The sequence below is a fragment of the Aotus nancymaae genome, unplaced genomic scaffold (assembly GCF_030222135.1).
Source record: "Aotus nancymaae isolate 86718 unplaced genomic scaffold, 86718_ANA_hifiasm-v0.15.2.pri h1tg000099l, whole genome shotgun sequence".
NCBI classification, from domain to species: Eukaryota; Metazoa; Chordata; class Mammalia; order Primates; family Aotidae; genus Aotus; species Aotus nancymaae.
The window spans coordinates 8,098,194-8,116,938 of NW_026988514.1; the positions used below are offsets into that span (position 1 = coordinate 8,098,194).

Here is an 18,745-nt window from a genome sequence, read left to right on the forward strand (position 1 = left end):
ACATTCATACACACACACACACGCAAACACACTTGTATTTTAACAATAGTGCATGTATTGCTTTATAAGTGTTGTAGATATTACATGTATTAGTTTGTAACTTACATGATAATATAGTGAGACAATACCAAACTGCATCCAATCATTCCTGCAGTGATAGACACTTAGGGATCTTCCAGTATTTCACCAACATAAACAGTGCTTCAGTGAAATCCTTGTACATCTTTCCAAATACATCTGTTAGATTCCTGGAAAGGGAATTGCTGGCCTAAGGGTAAGCATATTTAACATTTTTATAGACAATGCCAAAATGCCATTGCTGAAAAGACTTTACAAATGTATACTCTATCATTGCATGATAATGTCTATTTCCCTGAAGCCTCTTTAACAATCAATATTATTAATCTTTTCCATTATTTATCACAATGATGGGAAAAATATTTCATTGTTGTTTTAATTTCGATTATTATATTCAATATGATACAGTGCAATTTAATTTCTGTTGTTGTATTCAATTATTAGTGAAGTTGAGCATCTCTTCATATGTTTAGACATGGTTTGTTTATTTATTCTGTGAATTGCCTGGCTATAACCTTAATAATTGGGTTGCTGTCTTTTTTTATATATGTGTGTGTGTGTGTGTTGAGTGTGTATAGATATGATTATTAATTTTTTAGCTGTTATATATGGTACAAAACTTTCTTCCTGTTTGTTACTTTTCTTTCCACTTTGTTTATGTTTTCTTTTACCTTATAGATATTTCACATTTCAATATATTTATTTATTCAAATTTGATATTTTTTCCTTTGTGGCATTCTTTTCCAGTGGAATTTATATTGAAGTGTATTCAATAAATTGCACATTGGTACTTTGGTTTTGTATTGAATCCTGAAAAGGATCCCCTGCTCCAAGTTTATAAAAATGTTTTCCATATTTTTCTCTAATATTTTTAATGACTAAAAGAAAGCTTTACTCCTTTATCTCTTTGGAATCTGTTTTTTTTATATAAGGTATATAGTAGCTAATTTATTTTTTCTTTACAAAAGGCTAAAATGTTATCCCTATGCTGTCTGTTGAAGAAGTATTTTTCTAGCTTGAAATGTCACATTTTTTTTAAAGCTAAATCCCTATATTTAAATGAAAAATTTGTACATTTTACCAAATAACACTATTTTAATTATTATAGAATAGTACAAATATCCTCATTTTAAATCTTAGCTATTCCTATATATTTAGTTTTCTTTAAGATGATCTTGAGGATCAACTTACCTAGTTATGTAAAAATTATGTTGGGGTTTGATTGGAATTTCATTAGCTTATTATACTATTTTGCTGTGGGCATATACATTTTAGATATCTTTATGATTTTGAATGTTCCTATCCAATAACTGCTGTATTCATTTATGTAGTCAGGGTGTTTTTTTTAAATGTCTTTCAGTACAGTTTTTTTTTCCACATGACTCTTGAACATTTTTATTATGCTTACTTCTAGGTATTTTATAATTGTAATTAGGATATACTATCTCCTGCTATGAACACACATATACATGCAACTTTTAAATTGGTATTGCTGGTGTATAGAAAAATTTGACTTTTCTTGAGTTATATTTGGCAACATAATGAGTTAACTTATTATTTCGGATGTGGTGTTTCTCAGTTGTATTTCAGTGGCGTCTGTGAATTCATATCTCATTATTTTCCTACCGTATTACATTGGCCAGTACTTTAGAGATACTGAGTTATCTACCTGTGCCCTTTTTGTATGACACTACTGTGAGTTAACCTACCATTTGGGTTTTTATCTTGACCACATCTTTCTACCTAGCCCACATGACTACTATTAGAGACTGTCAGTTGCCTTATTAAAAGCCAGCTTTGAGGCAACCATGGCTTTTTCATGATCTCCACTAGTAAACCTACCACAAAAGCAACTGGGATTGCCCTGACAATATCTCTTAGGAATTTATCGTTCCTTCCCTCCCTCCCTCCCTCCCTCCCTCCCTCCCTCCCTCCTTCCTTGTTTCCTTCCTTGCTTTCTTTCTTCTTCTTCTTTTTTTCTTTTTCTTTTTTTGACTTGAGACAGAATCTGACTCCGTCTCCCAGTCTGGAGTGCAGTGGCATGATCTTGGCTCACTGCAACCTCCTCCTCCCGGGTTCAAGCGATTCTCCTGCCTCACCGCCACCACACCCAGATAATTTTTGTATTTTTAGTAGAGATGGGGTTTCCTCATGTTGGCCAGGCTGGTCTCAAACTCTTGACCTCAGGTGATCTACCAGCCTCAGCTTCTCAAAGTGTTGGGATTACAGGCATGAGCCACCGTGCCCTGCCTCCTTTTTCAATTTCTTAAAACCCTCATTTAAAAATCCATTCCAGAAACCTGTCAGAGATAGATGAAAAGTCCACTAGCCTATAGTTTTTGTAACTGATCTCTCTCTCTTTTGTTTTCCCAGCAAGCGAAACACTTACATGCCTCTAGCCATGTGACTCCTTTTCTATTTTCCAGGTTTTCTTGCTTTTCGTTAACTGGAGTTTTTTCTGACCTGTGAATGGTCATCACTTTAGAAAGGTGAGGCATTCTTCTCTGAGGAGGGAAGGGATGGGAATGTGGTGAGGCAGCCCACTGGCTGCAAAAGGTCATTACTGAGAAGGCTTACCTGTCGGGGTGCTGAATAGAGTAAACCTGTGGATATTACTGGGGTGCCATGGCCATATTGTCATGAATGCTGATTAAAATCTCTCAACTTGGGGACTGAAATTGTTTATCCATATTACAGTGGAGTCAAGTCTTTGACCACAACACCAGTCTATATCACTTGGACTTTCATTTACTTCTCTGAGTGGGAAAGAAAGGGGTGCAGGCACAGGGGTGCTGGGATTGCCTACAATCTGCAGCCTGTGGCATTCATGCTGCACCCCTAAGATGGCTGTCCCAACAAAGTCCAATCTGTGAGTCACGTGCTTGAAAAATGCTTTATGGACATCATGCAAAATAAAAAATCAGAAGGAACAAATCCAAGGCCAATCCAAATAACCAATCCACCCTAGTATCTGCAGGGGTCTCTGCTTACTTTGCTGTATGTATTTTTCATTTTACCCAAAATCTCAGTACGCCCTTGAGCATTCATGTATGGTGATTTAAAAAAATAAGTATAAATTGTTGGAAAAAATATACATGAATAAATGAACTCCTGGAGGCACTTCTGCAAGTGTTTGGCTACGAAGTACATGCTGTATTAATTTTGAACAGGGCATAAGCTGCCTTTATGTTTTATTGTGCAAATTGTTAAAGTATGGTAGAGAATTGGAGATTTTGAAGCATCTGGAAATGTTAAGTGGGGTTTATCTGCAAACCAGGTATGTGGAAGTTTGAGGGTGGAGCTCCCTGGTGTACCAAGGGTTCCTGTTGTCGTCATGGGGCACGAAATGATACAACAGAAGTAAAGAATGAAAGGGAGAGAATCTCCAGAGGATGGTGGAGCCGTGCCTGGCTTATTTCACAGAATCTCATGCCAGATGAACTTGTTGATGTTGTTTTTATTATCCAATGGTAAAAGGACAGACAAAGAAAAAGACGCAGTGTCTCCATTTGCCTGTGCCATGTGACGATTTCACTGGGTGAGGAATCCTGCTTAGAGAGAAAATGGTTTGAAAAGTCCTAGGTGACACGTGGCATTGGAACCCCCTGGAGAGGTTTCTAGTGGAAATCATGAGGGTGAATGTTAGGTTTGATTTCCTTTGATTGTTTTATCAATGACATTGAGAAAGGAGCCCACATCACCCTAATGAACTTTACAGAAAATGCAAAACTGGGAAACGTTCTTAACGTCAGCGAGAAATAAAACATAATAAAAACGATTCCAGAGCGGTAAGAAATATAGGCAGGAAATAACAAAATGAAATTCAATTTGAAAAATGGCACAGCAATACATGTGGGAAAAACAAATCTCAAGCATTGCTGGATAGGCACGGAAGGTGGGGGGCGGGAGGCTCTCTCTGCGAGAGGATTCGGAGTGATAATAGCAGTGAGTCAGCCGCGCATTTGCAACGTGAGACCGCAGCTCAGCAGCTGGTGGTGTTTCCGTCCGCGTACAAATTCGACCTGGAGCCCCTGAGAAGGAGGTGATTGTGTCGTAGGTACTACACTGGTGAGACCCTAACCGGGACTACACTGTCAGCTTTGGGAACCTCATTTCCAGACAGATAGATTTAAGCTAGAGAACAGTGGCAAATGTGATGAGGAAATGAGCAGCCGCTTCAGAGACAGGATCCGTTCTATGGAGGAAGCTTTGCTCGGCTCAGTGAAGAAATTGCATCGGAAAATAGTATGGATGATGATGTCCAGCAGCTCTAGGTGGATTCATTTATCCCTTCACTCAGTATGTGAGTTATGAAACACCTGCTGCGTGCCAGGCTGTTGCAATAATAGAGACTCAGAAACACATGGGTGGATCCGTCTGTAGAGGTAGCAGATACACAAGCACATGGGGTCTTGCAGTGTGAGTGCAGGAGTCAGGATGCACACAGGGCACTGTGGGAATACACCAGAGGGTCCTTTAAGAGCTGAGGGAGAGGGCAATGCTGGAGATGATCTTAGTGGTTTATGTGGGGGCGACACAGACGACCAATGGGACAGGCACTGCAGCTCATGCCAGGGCTTTGGGGAGGACTCTGCCTTAGGCCCGAAAGCTCACGAAGCATTCCAAGCTTGTTGAATGTTGGCTGCTCGGTGCATGGATCTAGGGGGAATCAGATTAGAGGAGGAGGAGGAAGTGGGGTCTTTTGTAGTTGCCCAAGCTTGAAATGATGAGGACTAACTTTAGCAGTAGGAATGAGGAGATATTAAGAGGTCAGATGAGAAGTCTTACTGATTGACTGGATGTGAATAATGGAGAGAGCTTTGGGATGACACCCAGGGGGTCTAACTCAGTAAACATGTGTAGCAGCTTTTCACTCATTCATTATGAGCAGGCCAGATGCAGGTGTAGCCTCACTGCAGGTGACACTGATGAGTGAAGTACATAATAATGCCTTGCCCAGGCCCAAGGCTGGTGGGGAAGGCTGAGGCCTGAGGACTGTTTGCTGAGCACTGTGGGGGCATAGCAAGGCTGAAGTGGGCGGCACAAGGAAAAGGGATGAGAATTGAGGGAGCATGAGTAGAGGGTTGGGGTGATTTCAACAGGGAGAGGAACTGCTCAGCCATGTCTCCTTCTCTCCAAGGGGTAGCTTATTTACATTGGGGGTGTCCACGGCATACTGAATTGGAACTCGTTTCATACCTGACAGGCATCATAGCCTAGTGTTAGGATTCCCAAATGCTCTTGGTTCTCGATGACCTTAGGCCAGAGAACAAAACAAAAATAAGGATACACACAAACAAACAAAGACCAGTTAACAGTTTTGCTTAAGTAGTTGGGTCACAATTTTATGTAAGTATTGAGATGCAGACAACTTGTTCTCGTCCTCTTCAGGGTAAACTCCAAGGTCACCTTTGAAATGAGGTGATGATTTCATATTTTAAGGGGCCAAAATTTCTCATGTAAGTGAAAAGTAATATATAGCTAGTTATGGTAAATATCTTTTCAAATAATGATACTTCCTGAAGAAAAGCACTTTGCTTTGCCCTGTGTTGCACAGGCTGTGTCTGCCCATATCTGTCCTGCACGCTCAGTGCTGCTGGGGCACTTGCGTGCCTCGGGCCTGCCCTTGAGAACTTCAGCCACTGTCTTCCTGTTCCTCACACGTCCAGAGCCTGATTGACCCTCTACGTACCCTTGACCCTTTGTCCCCAAGTCCAAGTCATTGCTGTTTGTGTTCTGTCCTTTCTTTACCTTCCTTTGCTCCTCAAGCTTTGGGAGTCTCCCCACCTTTGTGCCTCCTCGATCGTGCTTGACATCCTGTCACCTCTAGACTTCTCTCCCTAGGGCATGGATCTGGGTTGGTTGCTCTCAATAAGTGCAGATTCTGTAGACTTGCTTAACAGGAAGAGGCCCCCAGTGGGTATGGGGCGGGTATGCTTGCTTCTTCAGGTGCTGCCTGGAGAGATTCCAAGATGAAGCCTGAGTGTCCAAGGGGCTTCTGGTGAAAGATGGGCCCCAGCTGCAGTCCCCAGTGCCATGTGTCATAAGGTCCCCATGGAAATCGTTGAGATAGGTTTGCAGGGCCATAGTCTGCGTGCACTTCATGGGAGCGTGTGCTGCTGGTGTTCACAAGAGTGATGAGGTCATTCATTGGAGGCTCCGGCTCTTAGGGAGGCCACAGCCTTGATCTCTAAGACCTCAAAAAACATGATCTTCAATGACTTTCCAACCCAATCCTACAACCCACAGATTCAGAAGCAGTCTGACATTCTGGACCAAAATAAATCTTCCTGCTTTTAGATGGAGAGGTCTTTATCAGCAGTGAAAATGCTAATAATAGAAGCAATTTGCAGGGGCTGTCTCCTGCAGTTTAATCGTAATTTACTTTAAACCCAAATAGTGTATTTTAACAAGCCAAATTGTTATTTAAGATTATGTAAGTAAGGTTTAAATGTGGAGAGTGGACAAAGCAAATGGAAAAAGCTCTTCATCATCCTAAAAGTATTTGGGGGCAAAGATTAAATTATAATATGATTTCTCATCTGACTGTTTAACCCCAAAATGTGAGAGGAAATTTAATAATTAGATCTGAAGTTACTACCACAGGGAATTGATACTTCAAGTTTTAGTGGAAGAAATTAACAAAATAATTCCTTTTTCTCTGGAGACATGGAACAGATAATTAGGAATGAGATTTACTAAACATTTAGGGCTCCTGGTTAATTAAGCAAGCACACATCATGGTGTTTAAAGTGTCAACAGGTCCAGACACTCAAAGGGATCAAATTGACAAGCAGAGTGTAATTTAAACACCACTTTAAACAATTCTCCTTCATACCTACCCTCATTCCAACTGCCATGGTCTTGGAAGCGTTTAGATTAAAAACTTAGCTTCATAGACATTCACAAAGCCCCAGTTTATGAGCCTGTCATACCATGCCTTGCCCAAAGAAAGGTACAGATGGAGATGTTTGATGCCTGCCCTCCTGGGGCCCTAGCCTTACAATGTAGGGGAGAAGCCATGGTGTAGATATGGTTATAAATCTAATAGACATGATGGAGGTAGCAAACAGAAAGAGTGTGAAAGGGCCAGATGAGAGGGTGAGGCTGACATGGGAGTAAGGGAGATGAGGACACATGGATTGCTGGGCCATAGGAGGTCATAGGGAGGATGTGGGACTTTGCTTGGACCCCAGGAGAACTTCAGCAGACAGCCATGGGCCATGTTGTTTCAGGAGAGATGAGAGCCTGCTCAAGTGTTGCAAGAGGCCATACAGGCGTGCAAAAGTAACTCTATGGACTTAGATGCATGTTTGCGGTTGGTGGGGGATGAGGGTGGGCAGCAACAAGAGGAAAGGTTGGAAGGATGGACCCGGGCAGGGACCTTGGTGCCAGGGACACTGCCAGAGCCTTCTGAAATGCACCCTCACATGTTACGTGGTGCATATGCACAGAAGTGGCCCAATGATGATTTTTTAGAAGTAGGAGTGAATGAGTGATCCAAACTCTGGTACCAGGGAAAATGGCAACTAGGAGTGGAAGGGAGTAACAAGTGCATAGGATATCTCTATCCTGGACTTGTGTGTGTAGAGGACCAGTGACCAATTTCAGTATTTCCTAGCTTCTCACTGGGGACATAAAGATGGTTTTTGTGCTCTGTAGCTCCTTCACCCTCAGGAAGCAGACTCTTTTACGACGGCCTTACCATGGGAAGTCTATTTCATTTTTTTCCTTTGTTTGCCCTTTTGCTTTGTTTTCTGGAATTTGTCTTGGACTGAGTGCAGTAGGAAAGGGCAGCATACACTAGACAAAGCTGGAGCTTCAATGTTTCTCATTGGTTGCCGCCTGCAGGTCACTCAGAGGTTCTACTGACACATGTGGCTTTATTCGAGCCCCAGGGGAGACTGCCTTTGACCTAAGTCTTGGAGAGGCAAGGGAGAAAGGAAGCAATAGGCCAACTCCCGAGAGCAGGAACAGAGAAGGTCTCTGTGTCTCTCTGGGGCTGCAGTTGCCTTCCCCAAGAATGTTGATCCAGTTATAAACAGTAGAGACACAGCTAATTTTAAGAGCTTTTTCCTTGGGAACCATCACATCTATTGTTGAATGAGAAGGGAGAGTGAGCTGACTACATTGAATTTAAATTTGGAACAAAGGTGCATCCATCGATGAATAAGAAGGGAGAGTGAACTGACTACATTGAATTTGAATTTGGGACAAAGGTGTTGGCTCACCTTTGTTTTATTTAAGGATCCTTTTTTCTGCATACTTCACGTCATCATTCTCTTCCAGTCCCTTTTCATTTTCCTCGCCTATTAATTAACCTGTGTAAGATGCTGCCTGAGGGAACTGGGGTGGAATGCTGCTTGCTCTCTCCTGGTGCTAATTTGCAAGGTCTACTTGCCAGGGATCAGGCTCCTAAACTGCCGCTTCCTTTCAACTCGAGGTAACTTAAGAATCATCCTCTGTTTAAGAAGAATCATCATCTGGTTAGGGATCATCTTCGGACTTTCTGCCTCTATCCTGTAGGAAACTAAACTCACAGAGGTCATAAAATAAATCATGACAGGCACAAAGCCTGCAACTCCAAGGCCAGAATTTCATGGTGAAATCCACCTCGGCAGCCAGGTGTGCTAGTACGTTCCCACTACTTCTGAGGCTCCAGGGAAAGGACCATTGCTGGGCACGGTGGGGCCCCCCGACCCTGGCCCCTCTCCTAGCCTTCTGGAAAGTAATGATGTCATGGTCCTGGTAAGGTGGCCTTATCCCACCTGTACCATGTTTATTTCATTCATTCATTAAGAGTAAGCCTGTCGTCACCGAGGCTCCTGAAGCCCCAGTGGGTGTGTGTTACAGGGTGCTCTCTTAGTTTGTTGTCTATAGGCAGCTTGTGTTAATTCGCTCAGTTAGACACTCCACCTTGTCTCGAGGACAGAGGGCTTTCTGTATCCCTTCTGTATCCTGGGTTCTTGCCCTGATGTACTGAAAAAAACAGATCACCCATGGGTTTGGAGAATGAGTGCAAAGTTTCATTGAGTGGAAGTAGCTCTCAGCCGATGGGAGAGACAGAAGGGAGATGGTTTCTTCCTGCAGCTGGGCTGCTCGGTGGCCTCGGCCCTCTTCTGATTGCCCCAGCCAAACTCTGCCAAGCTCCGCCTGGTCCCACTGGGGACCCAGTGTTTTTATAGGCCCAGGATGGGGATCTGGTAGGCCAGGGTGGTCTTGGGAAGTGCAACATTTGGGCAGGAAATCCCTGTCCTCACCTAGGTCCTTGGGGGTGGAGTCCTAGCGAGGGACCACACCCTCCTCTACCCAGCACTTCCCTTCCCCTCTTCCGTATTATTCAAAGGGACAATGCTCTTCCCTTCCCTGCACTCCCGTATCACTTTGTAGATAACACTACTGTGGTAGGGTCACTCCTTATATCCTTATTACTCTTGTTTCCCCTAGATTAAATTGAAGAGGCATTGGTTTAGTTTTGAGTTCTAGACCCTGTCCTGGATTGGACAGGACAGCACAGGAGAAGGCTTCAGCCAGCCTGGTCAGGGTAGGCACAGAAAGAGAAGATGTGTCTCCTGAGCCTGTCTGCCTACCTTTCCTGCACCCTGGCCCCTGCTCCCTGGCCCCTGCTCCCTGCTGCTTCCTTCTTCCTCTCGGCCTGCCAGGGCCCCTCCACTTTCTCTCCATTGAATCCTGCATTCTGGAAGGCTTTCTGTGTCAGAAATGTGCACCTGACTTTGGATATAACCTAGAGTTGCAATTTAAACTTTCTTAATTGTAAGATTTTTTTGTTAAAGGAATTAGGGGCACCAGTGGGAGAGAATTTCAGGAGAAATAGAGCCTTCCCAGGACCTCTCAGAATTTTTGGTCATCGCTTCCGTGGGTGAGTGATGTCAGTCTAGACATGCTTCTAGACAAAGCATGTCAGCGTCCTCAGTGAATGGCGGACCCTGAAAGAACCAGAGGCCCCTTGGCACCCAGAGGGCATTGTCACAGGGTCTTGGTGTGAATTCACCTGTGAAACCTACCCTCCCCAGGGAAGTTGACAGGACGTTCTTTCCAAGGTAGCAATCAGGGCTCTCAGTTTTTACACCTCTCTGAGTGATGGTTTCCCCCAGGTCCCGTCAAAGGGGACTTGACTGAGGCTCTTTCTTTCCAGCCTGCTTCCACATATCAGATATGTGGCTGATAGAATCTGTTTGTCTCAGTGCCTCTGGGCTGCATTCTTCCAGACTGTTTGATCCTGTGGCCACTTTCTTCAACAGAGGGCAGTGACATGATGGATTTCACAACTTGTCCTATTCTGTGCTCCTGGGGAGGCCCCAGAATGGCCCGTAGCTCCGTCATCTGGGCCACCACCTCACCGGAAACTCTCGTGGGCTCTGCCCATTGGGTGCCAGGGTTCCAAGGCAGTGACAAAGCAGTCAGTAGGTCAGCTGACAATTTAGCTTCTGAGTGCTCATCACCCCTTCCTCCACTGTGATATCTGAATCATCAGACAGACATAAAACCCACTTTAGTTCCGATACAGCTGTTCTGAGATAGGTGGCTTGGCACTGAGGCCGAACTGGGCTTCTTTCTGCTTCCCTGAGCAGTTGTCCTGCCTGTCCCCCTCTCCCCACTCCCCACCCCAGCAGGGGGACTAGAGGCCTGCACGCCATGGGAGGACGAGGTCAGGGTCCTTGGACCGCCCACTTCATGGTCTCCCTGGACATGGATGGATGGGAAAGGAGTGTGCACAGGAGCGGCCACAGGTGGGGCTCCATGAGAAGCAGGGCTGGTGTCACTCCCAGAAGCTGGGGTGATGAGACTGTTCCAAGGGTCCCCACAGCATCTGCCCCCATGCCAGCTATTTCTGGAAAACCAGTCTCAGAGCACGGGGCAGGACAGAGGCTACTTGGAAGAAGTTCTTCACCACATTCCTCTAACCCAGAGGGGAGCTGTGGTCAGAAGCTCACCTGGATCAGGAGCTTTTCCTTGCCCACCAGGGATGAGGGAGGTGGTGAATGCAGACAGGAGGGCAGAGAGTCAGGCAGTGTCATTCAATCCTGCTCCTTCCTGGGGAGAGATGGAAGCCCTATCCTCCCCATCGTGAAAACCCAAGCTCAGAGCAGCAGGGTCCACCATTAGGACCTTATAGGACCACCAACTCACTCACCGACTGACTGTCATGCACTTGCTTTCCTCTTTGGGGGATTAGGCTGGGCACTCCTTTAATCACGAGCAGATGTCAGGAGGGCAGGACTTCCATTCCCCTGAGCTGGTGCATAGGAAGAGTCAGCAAATTGGTACAAAAGGCCGCTGTCATCTTCTTTCCATTTGTCTGGGAGTCCAGCTAGATCCCAAAGTGAGGCCAGTCCGGCGGAATGGGATAGGTTAACTGCCTCTTGTTTAAGGCTCTCCAGCCTTCTGATTGCTAAACTCATTGGAAACTGTTACAAAAATGCTCTTCCATCAAGAGATTTGCCTAATCTGTGGTTGGAACATTTGCCACTTGTTCTTCAGTCTTGCAAAATGTTTTCTCAAAGTACTCCATCCTTTTCAAGTCTGTCTGCCCTGCTGGGGCCTCTTCCACTCCAAACTTGAAGGTTGACTAAGGTGAATTTATATTAGCCGCTCACAGCTGTGCTGAGGAGGGCATCGCGATTGTGGAGTCAGGAGACCTGCCGATTGTCCGCTGCTCAGCCCTTGCTTTTGACCTGGCTGCATGCCACAGCTCTGCCTCCTCATAGTCTGTGGACTCAGATCCCTGGCTTGACAAGGTATCAAATTCACTTTGAGATAGCGCAGGATTAGCAGCTGCAACAAGATATTTATTCAGAACCTTAGGAAAATTCCCAAAGCTCTGGCAGCGTTCATGTAAAAATTTTTCTTTCTTGTAGGAACAAGTAAGATTAGGACAGTTGCTGCTAATCATCAGATGCCAAAGTTGCTGCACCATCCTGTGAAATATCTGCACTGGGTGCGGGGGGAATGAGAAGCATCCAGTGATTCCTTGCATAGAGCCCCGTTAGTTTAGAATCCCAGTTTGTTAGCTCTTTCAACACGTGTGTCCATAAATAGATTAGGGAGAGCTTGTTGTCTCCTATCCTAGATAAGGGAAAGAGAACTGTATTTGAATTAAATCAAGGACCCACAATTTCTGACACTGAAAGGTGATAAGAACAGCCTGAGGGCACCTGTTGGTTAGAATGGTGGCAGCTTGGGAGCTGTAGAGATTTAGACACAAGGACAGGGAACCCTTTCTTTGGCCACTTGGACAATTGAAGAGTCACCCCCGAGGCAAAAAGCTGACAACAAAGGATCCTCCTGAGGTGTTGGGGGGTGGGGTGGGGTGGGGGAGAGGTTAGAGCAGTGAATAAAACAGGTGAAAGTCCCTGTACTTAGACAGCTAGTGTCCTTGTGGATATGGGCTCACTAGGTCTCAGGCACTGTTCTGAGCACTTCACACACATGAATCCCTTTAACCCCTGCACCTACTTCAACATGGGCACTTTTCATTATCCCCATTTTACAAATGGGTAAACTAAGGCACAGGAAAATTAAGTGACTTATCCAAGGGTGTACAATTGCAAGTGGCAATTGAGTCTTTCAACCCTGTGAGCATGTGTGTCCCAAACTTTAAAAGGCATACATTTCACCCCAGGGATCTGGGTTTAAAAACAGATTCTGATTCAGTAGATCCGGTGTGGGGCCTGCCATTCTGCATTTCCGAGGAGCTCGCAGGTGACACTGATGCTGCTGACCCATGGACCACGTGTGGGGTGGTAAGGGCCCGGACCATGATGGGCGTCCTTGGCCTCCTGGAAACCTAGCTCCTTGGAGATATATGTGTATTGTTCATCTCCGTATTGTCTTCATCAGGACCTTCTTATCCTCATCTAGGCTTGATTAGCTGAAGCCATGGAAACCCAGCCAAGCTGATTCAGGAGAGGAGCGGGCACAGCCTAAGGGTGCAGAGCTCATGGAATGCAAGAAGAATAAACACAACACACCAGGCCTTGTGGTGCCCAGAGTGCCATTGAGCTCTGGTCTCTCACCTTCCCTCTGCTGTGCGGGTTCCAGCCTCTGCTCCATTCTGCTCACCTGTTTTCCAACATGGCCACCCAAAAAATCCACTGGCTCTTTCAGGCCCAGGGCTCACAATAACCACATGCACTCTGTTTCTTATTTTAAGTGCTTGAAGGGGGAATCTGGCAGTCAGTAGATTACAGGGGCTATAGTATTGAGCAGGTAGGGGAAGTTGAGTGTGATGGACTCATTGTCTGTTATATCTTAGATCACATGCCAGGTCAGATATTCACTAAGAGCTCCTTCCTGGATACCCAGATTGCTTCCTTTGGGAGACAGCCAGAAATAGATAATTCATATATTTACCAAGCACCTATCAGCTGCCAGGTAATGTACCCATTGATAAGGATACAGAGGTAGAAGATATAGCCACCACTTTTAAAATAATTTAAGTTCTAATGGCAAAGGAGTTCTGTGATCAAGGCAAACTCACACCAGAGCAAAGCTCTCCTGAGAACAATTAGGAAAGCTGAAATAAAATCTATCAGCACTTCTGCTTTCTGAATCACATAGCTACATTTCATAAATATGTTTGTATTATATAATTACCGAGTTATGTACGTGCATATATATCCAGCTATCTTAATTGTTCTCTGAAGGACTAGATAGGTAGGTAGATCACAGAGAAAAGCAGCAAAGTGAGCCCAATTGCTCTGATATTGAACTGTAAGAAACTCATTCATACTTAAGTAGCGCTAGTTGAGAGACGCTATGCAGAAAGTGACAACAGAATATTTAGGAAATGAGTGAGTTTTTGGTAATCCTAACAGTGAGATAAAAATTGGAAGATTGTGGTAAATACTCCAGGTTTTTTACTGGGGAACGCTGAAAGACTGAATGAACCCTGACTAAGGGCAAACCAGAAATACACTAGATTCTGTAAAAACTGAAACTCAGCCTCTCAACAGTTCAAATCCTGATTAGATTAAAGTGATCATCCCCCCTACTCTAACTTCCTGTTGGGAAACCAAAATTTTTTTAGAGCCTCCATGATTTTCTATATACAATATCTGGCATTCAATTAGAAAAAAGTTATCAGGCATTCCAAAGAAGATCCAAAGCAAAACAGATAATAGAAAGGAGTCTCTGGGAAGTGCAGATATGAAAGTTTATTAAGCATAGGTATTAAAATAGATATGGTTATAGAATTAGATGATAAGTTAGAGAAATTCCTAAAAGAACTGGGATATCTACAAAAGAAATCAATAATATAGAACCGAATAGAACTGAATAAAAATAATAAATGAAATTAAGAACTTAATAGAAGGGTTGTACAGAGGTTAAACACAGATGAAGAGAAAATTAATGACTTGGAAGATATATCAATAGGAAATGTCCAGTGCAAGGCCCAGAGAGACAAAAGGAAGGAAAATTCAGAATTGAAATCATGACAATAATAATACAAAAGTTTGTGGGAGAGGCAGTAAATTAAATTTAAGTTCTAGGCCATCTTTGCCATATTTCTTGCCTCTTGAATTTATTCAATCTCTATTCAATTCTGGTCCTAGATTCTCTTGTCTAGAGCTCTTCATTGTGGTAACCCCTGACCACATGTGGCTATATAAAGTTAAATTAATTAAACTTAAAGTAAAAATTCAGTTCTTTGGTAAGACTGGCTACATTTCAAGTATTCAGTAGCCACATGTGTTCCAGTGGCTGCTGTATTGAACAGTGCAGATGTAGAATGTTTCAATCACTTCAGAAGGTACTATTGAATAATAATCTAATTCCCTGATATTTTACATTTTTCATCAGTTTATTTTCTAGATCTTTACCTATGATGATGTTACCCCTGTGCATGGAACCTTTCCATGGGTCCAGACTCCTTAATGTGAAGTTCAAAGTTTCACACAGTGTAACTCAATTCTGTTTCCCTGACTATTGAAAGCAGGCAAAGTGAACTCAGTGATCTACCATTACCTGAAAGAAGATATATTGTTCTCAAAATTAGGTGCCTGTGGCTCTGTGGGTCTGTCTTGCATGGCGAATGGTACTCAGAGCACTAACCTTGAGTCATCAGATGACTTCGGGCTCCTCTATCCAGGAATGCTGGGACAAGTATACTACATTTTAGAAAGACTCCCACTAAGATAAATCATGTACTAACTCTTGGGTTTCCCACTGGGAACTTGTTATTCTTCAAGTCTATGGGGCAAATGGGGCTTTTACTGAACTGCATTCTTGCCATTTACTGGCTTTTAAACATGGACAACTGACTTCACCTCTCCTGTGCCCCAGATTTCCTGGCTGTTAGGTAAAGTCCTTGCACCTCTCCCTAACATGTGAGTTTTGACAACTAAATGGGGTTTTGCAAATGTAGAAACTACTTTATAAATGTAAGTGCTGTGTGTACCACATGACATTTTTCCATGCTGTGCTGTTTCTTTTTTGTCTTTCAGTCATTTCCCTGAAAGCTTCTGAAGAGTCATCCTTTGAGAAAACAAAAGAGACCTGGGCATTTTTTGAAGGTAAAGCTTGTATATTTCTTTATGATAAGATGCAGCCTCACTTTTAGACAATAGGAAGGAAATAGAATATCAAGAAAGGACCCTACCTTCGTAGTTTCTAAGTTGTTTTTGGTCTAAACTTACTCAAAGTAAGATGGAAATCCCTGACAGTATCAGCCCACAGTTTTGAAAGAGTGAAAATTAAAGCACCAGTCCACATAGTTTTTGTTTGTTTGTTTTGTTTTGTTTTGCTCCAGAATTCCTACTCTCAGGTCATATTAGGGAGAAATCTTCAGGTATATAAAAATGATAAGTACCTCTACTGCGACTACATTTTATTTCAGGTTGCTTAAGGAATTTGGGATTCTAGAAACAGTTTGCAAACCTTAACCAAGTAATTTTCAACCCATGCCAGAATCACTTATGAAGTGTTAAGAACATTAATGCCTGGACCACATCTCTAGAGATTCTGATTTAGTTGGAAGTTGTTAAAAGCTCCCCAGATGATTGCATCATTCAGCCAAGCTGAGAACCATGGTCTTGGAACTGTGGTTTCCAAAGTATGATTGCAGACCAGCAGCATAGGCATCACCTGGGAGCTTGTTCCAAGTGCACGTGGCTGTGCCCTGCCTCAGCTTACAGAATCAGAAGCTCTAGGGATGGTGCCCAAGAAATCCAGGGTTTAACAAGACATCCAGGCAATTCTGATGCACGTGCAAGTTTGGGCCTTAGGGCAGGAGTTCTCAACAGCGGGTGACTTTTGCTCCTCCAGGGAACGATTGCCAATGTCTGGATGTATCTTTGGTTGCCACAGCTGTTGGGGGTGCTACTGGCATCTAGTGATAGGGGCCAAGGATGATGCTAATCCTACAATGCACAAGATAGTCCCCATGATAAAGAATTTTGGCTCCAAATAGCCAGAGTGCTGAGGTTGGAAAACCCTGCCTTGGAGTAAGGAAAGTTCAGAGAAATTATTATCATAAAGTGAGTGAGGATTATGATCCTAAGGAATAAAAGACTGTACTTTGTGAGTTCTCTGGCAGAGGCTTGGATCAGTGAAAGGCTGGTTAATGTTCAAAAATGGTCAGGAACTTTGTAAAGATTATGTCTGGTGAAAGCACAGCATTTATTGATGAGGAACGATCTAGCCAAAAGGATCTAAGGAGATGCATGTCTTGGGGCCTCACCGTCACCCCTTGTTAACCCAGTGGGTAGTCTGGCAGAAGGAGGGCCAGCCTTAGGGAGAAAGTACTTGCTTTCAAGCCCACCCCTTCCAATCCCTATAAAGCAGTGGACTGACACACATTCTGTCTTAGGAAAAATGTAACTTTTATCGTGAACATCATTTGCAAACCATAAGGTGTCACCCACCTAGCCTCTAGGAGTAATTGTTTAGTTTTGTAGTCATGAATATTTTGTTTATGAGATTGCACTTTACTCCAACAATGATTTTTTGTATTCCTGGACATTTCTCTGCATTTTTGTAGCTGCTTTTCTCTTTATTTGATGACTGTCTCCTAGCAAAATAATCCCCATTTCCCCCACTCAGCCTCTCATTAAGAGAATGCTTACTCATTGGCAAAGAGATGAAAAAGGGCTTTACTTCTCATGGAGTGGAGCAGTAGTGAGGGCAAAGTTTACGTTTCTCATTGCTATTTAGTAAAATTGAGGCAACCCCTTTGATGTTTGCCCCTGTCTCTGGAGCTGCCCTGTGACCAGGCACTGTAATGGGTGGGGATATAGAGAGGGCCTGGCTGCCACTGGGGTAGATCACTACAGATGTATCAGAATCTCCTGGGGGGACTCTGGGCTCCAGCCCCTGAGGTTCTGGTTATGACCTTAGGGAGGGGTCTAAGAACTTGCAGGGCCACAGGTGATTCCTATGCAAGTGGTCTGAGGACCCTATTTTGAATACCATGGTGCAAAAACAAGACTATATATTTGAAAAGATTGTGGCATTTAGACCCAACATACCCCTCAGCATAATCAGCATTTCTAAAATCCGTTGTATAATTAACAATATCCCATAATTCACGTGCAGCTGTAGAATGTCAGGGTTCCTCCCGACCTAACTCTCTACATGAAATCTGTAGCCGTTATGTGCTCTCTTCTCAACAGAGAGAATCAGGCCTCATCCAAAAGCAGAATGGGCATTCTCACTATGTATAGTGCCTGCCTCAGAGCAGCTGTTTCCAAAGCAATCTTTTCCTATAATTTCAGCAGTGGTGGCAGCAGCAGTAGCAGCAGCGGCAGCAGCGTCTCCATGCTTTGCTTTTTTAACCCAGCCATAGCTTTGGTGAGGTTAGAGGTACAGTTGAAACTCCCTGGCATATAATCCCAGGCCTTTTGCCCTTTTGTTCCTGGATGGGAGAGCTACAGTAGGGGTTGTGGATGGATATCCATCCTCCTGGGGCTTAGTTTGTCCTGGCTGTGAGCCCACTGCACAAAAGAGGCATTGATTGTCAGGCCTGTTTGTGAGATGCTAAAGTGAGTTAAAGTCCCTTGGGGCTATTGCTCAGGTATTTCATCCTGAGCAAGATGGTATTACAGGCTAAATTAAAAAATAGAAGTACATAGCCTTATGTCCCAAACTGCCATCTCCTGACTTTTCCATTTGCCCTGGAAATGTACAAGACTGAAACTGATTTTCTTGATTCAGAAGGCAGGGGAGAGTAGGGTTCCTGGACTCTGCTGAGGGGCGCTGGGGTCACTCTTTTTCAAAGCAGCACTGAATACCCTTGCAGGGATCAGGGTTGCTGGGCAACAGGTGCCATCTGCCTAGCCCTGGCTTAGTGGGACTGTTTGGGAGGGCAGGAGCTGGCACGCTGACATTGTGCACCCCAGTCTTGGCCTCTCTCTGCATGGGCGGCTGCTCCAGCCTGCCAACCCTGCCATCTGCTTCAGGGAGGCCTGGGCATTTTCTGCATGGTGGCTTGCAGTTGAGTCTAAAAATGGCAGTGGTGCCTTTGGAAGTTCAAAGGCAAAAGACAAAACTGTAAATAAGTTCAGAGAAAGGGAGTATAACATGATTTTCAGAATTATTGTGGGTGTGCAGGTATTTGTGTTTTCTTTTGTTGTTGTTGCTGCAATTTTGGCTCACTGCAACCTCCGCCTTCCAAATTCAAGCCATTCTCCTGCCTCAGCCTCCTGAG

General features: G+C 44.0%; 1 protein-coding gene across 1 annotated transcript in view; it reads left to right on the forward strand.

The window, feature by feature from the left end:
* The window catches only part of VSTM4 (V-set and transmembrane domain containing 4), an 87,764-nt gene that overhangs the window by 12,459 nt on the left and 56,560 nt on the right, over positions 1–18,745 (forward strand). Inside the window, exon 3 of the mRNA XM_064370062.1 lies at positions 15,546–15,614. Coding sequence (XP_064226132.1) covers positions 15,546–15,614 — 69 coding nt within the window. The remainder of the gene's footprint in view (positions 1–15,545; positions 15,615–18,745) is intronic.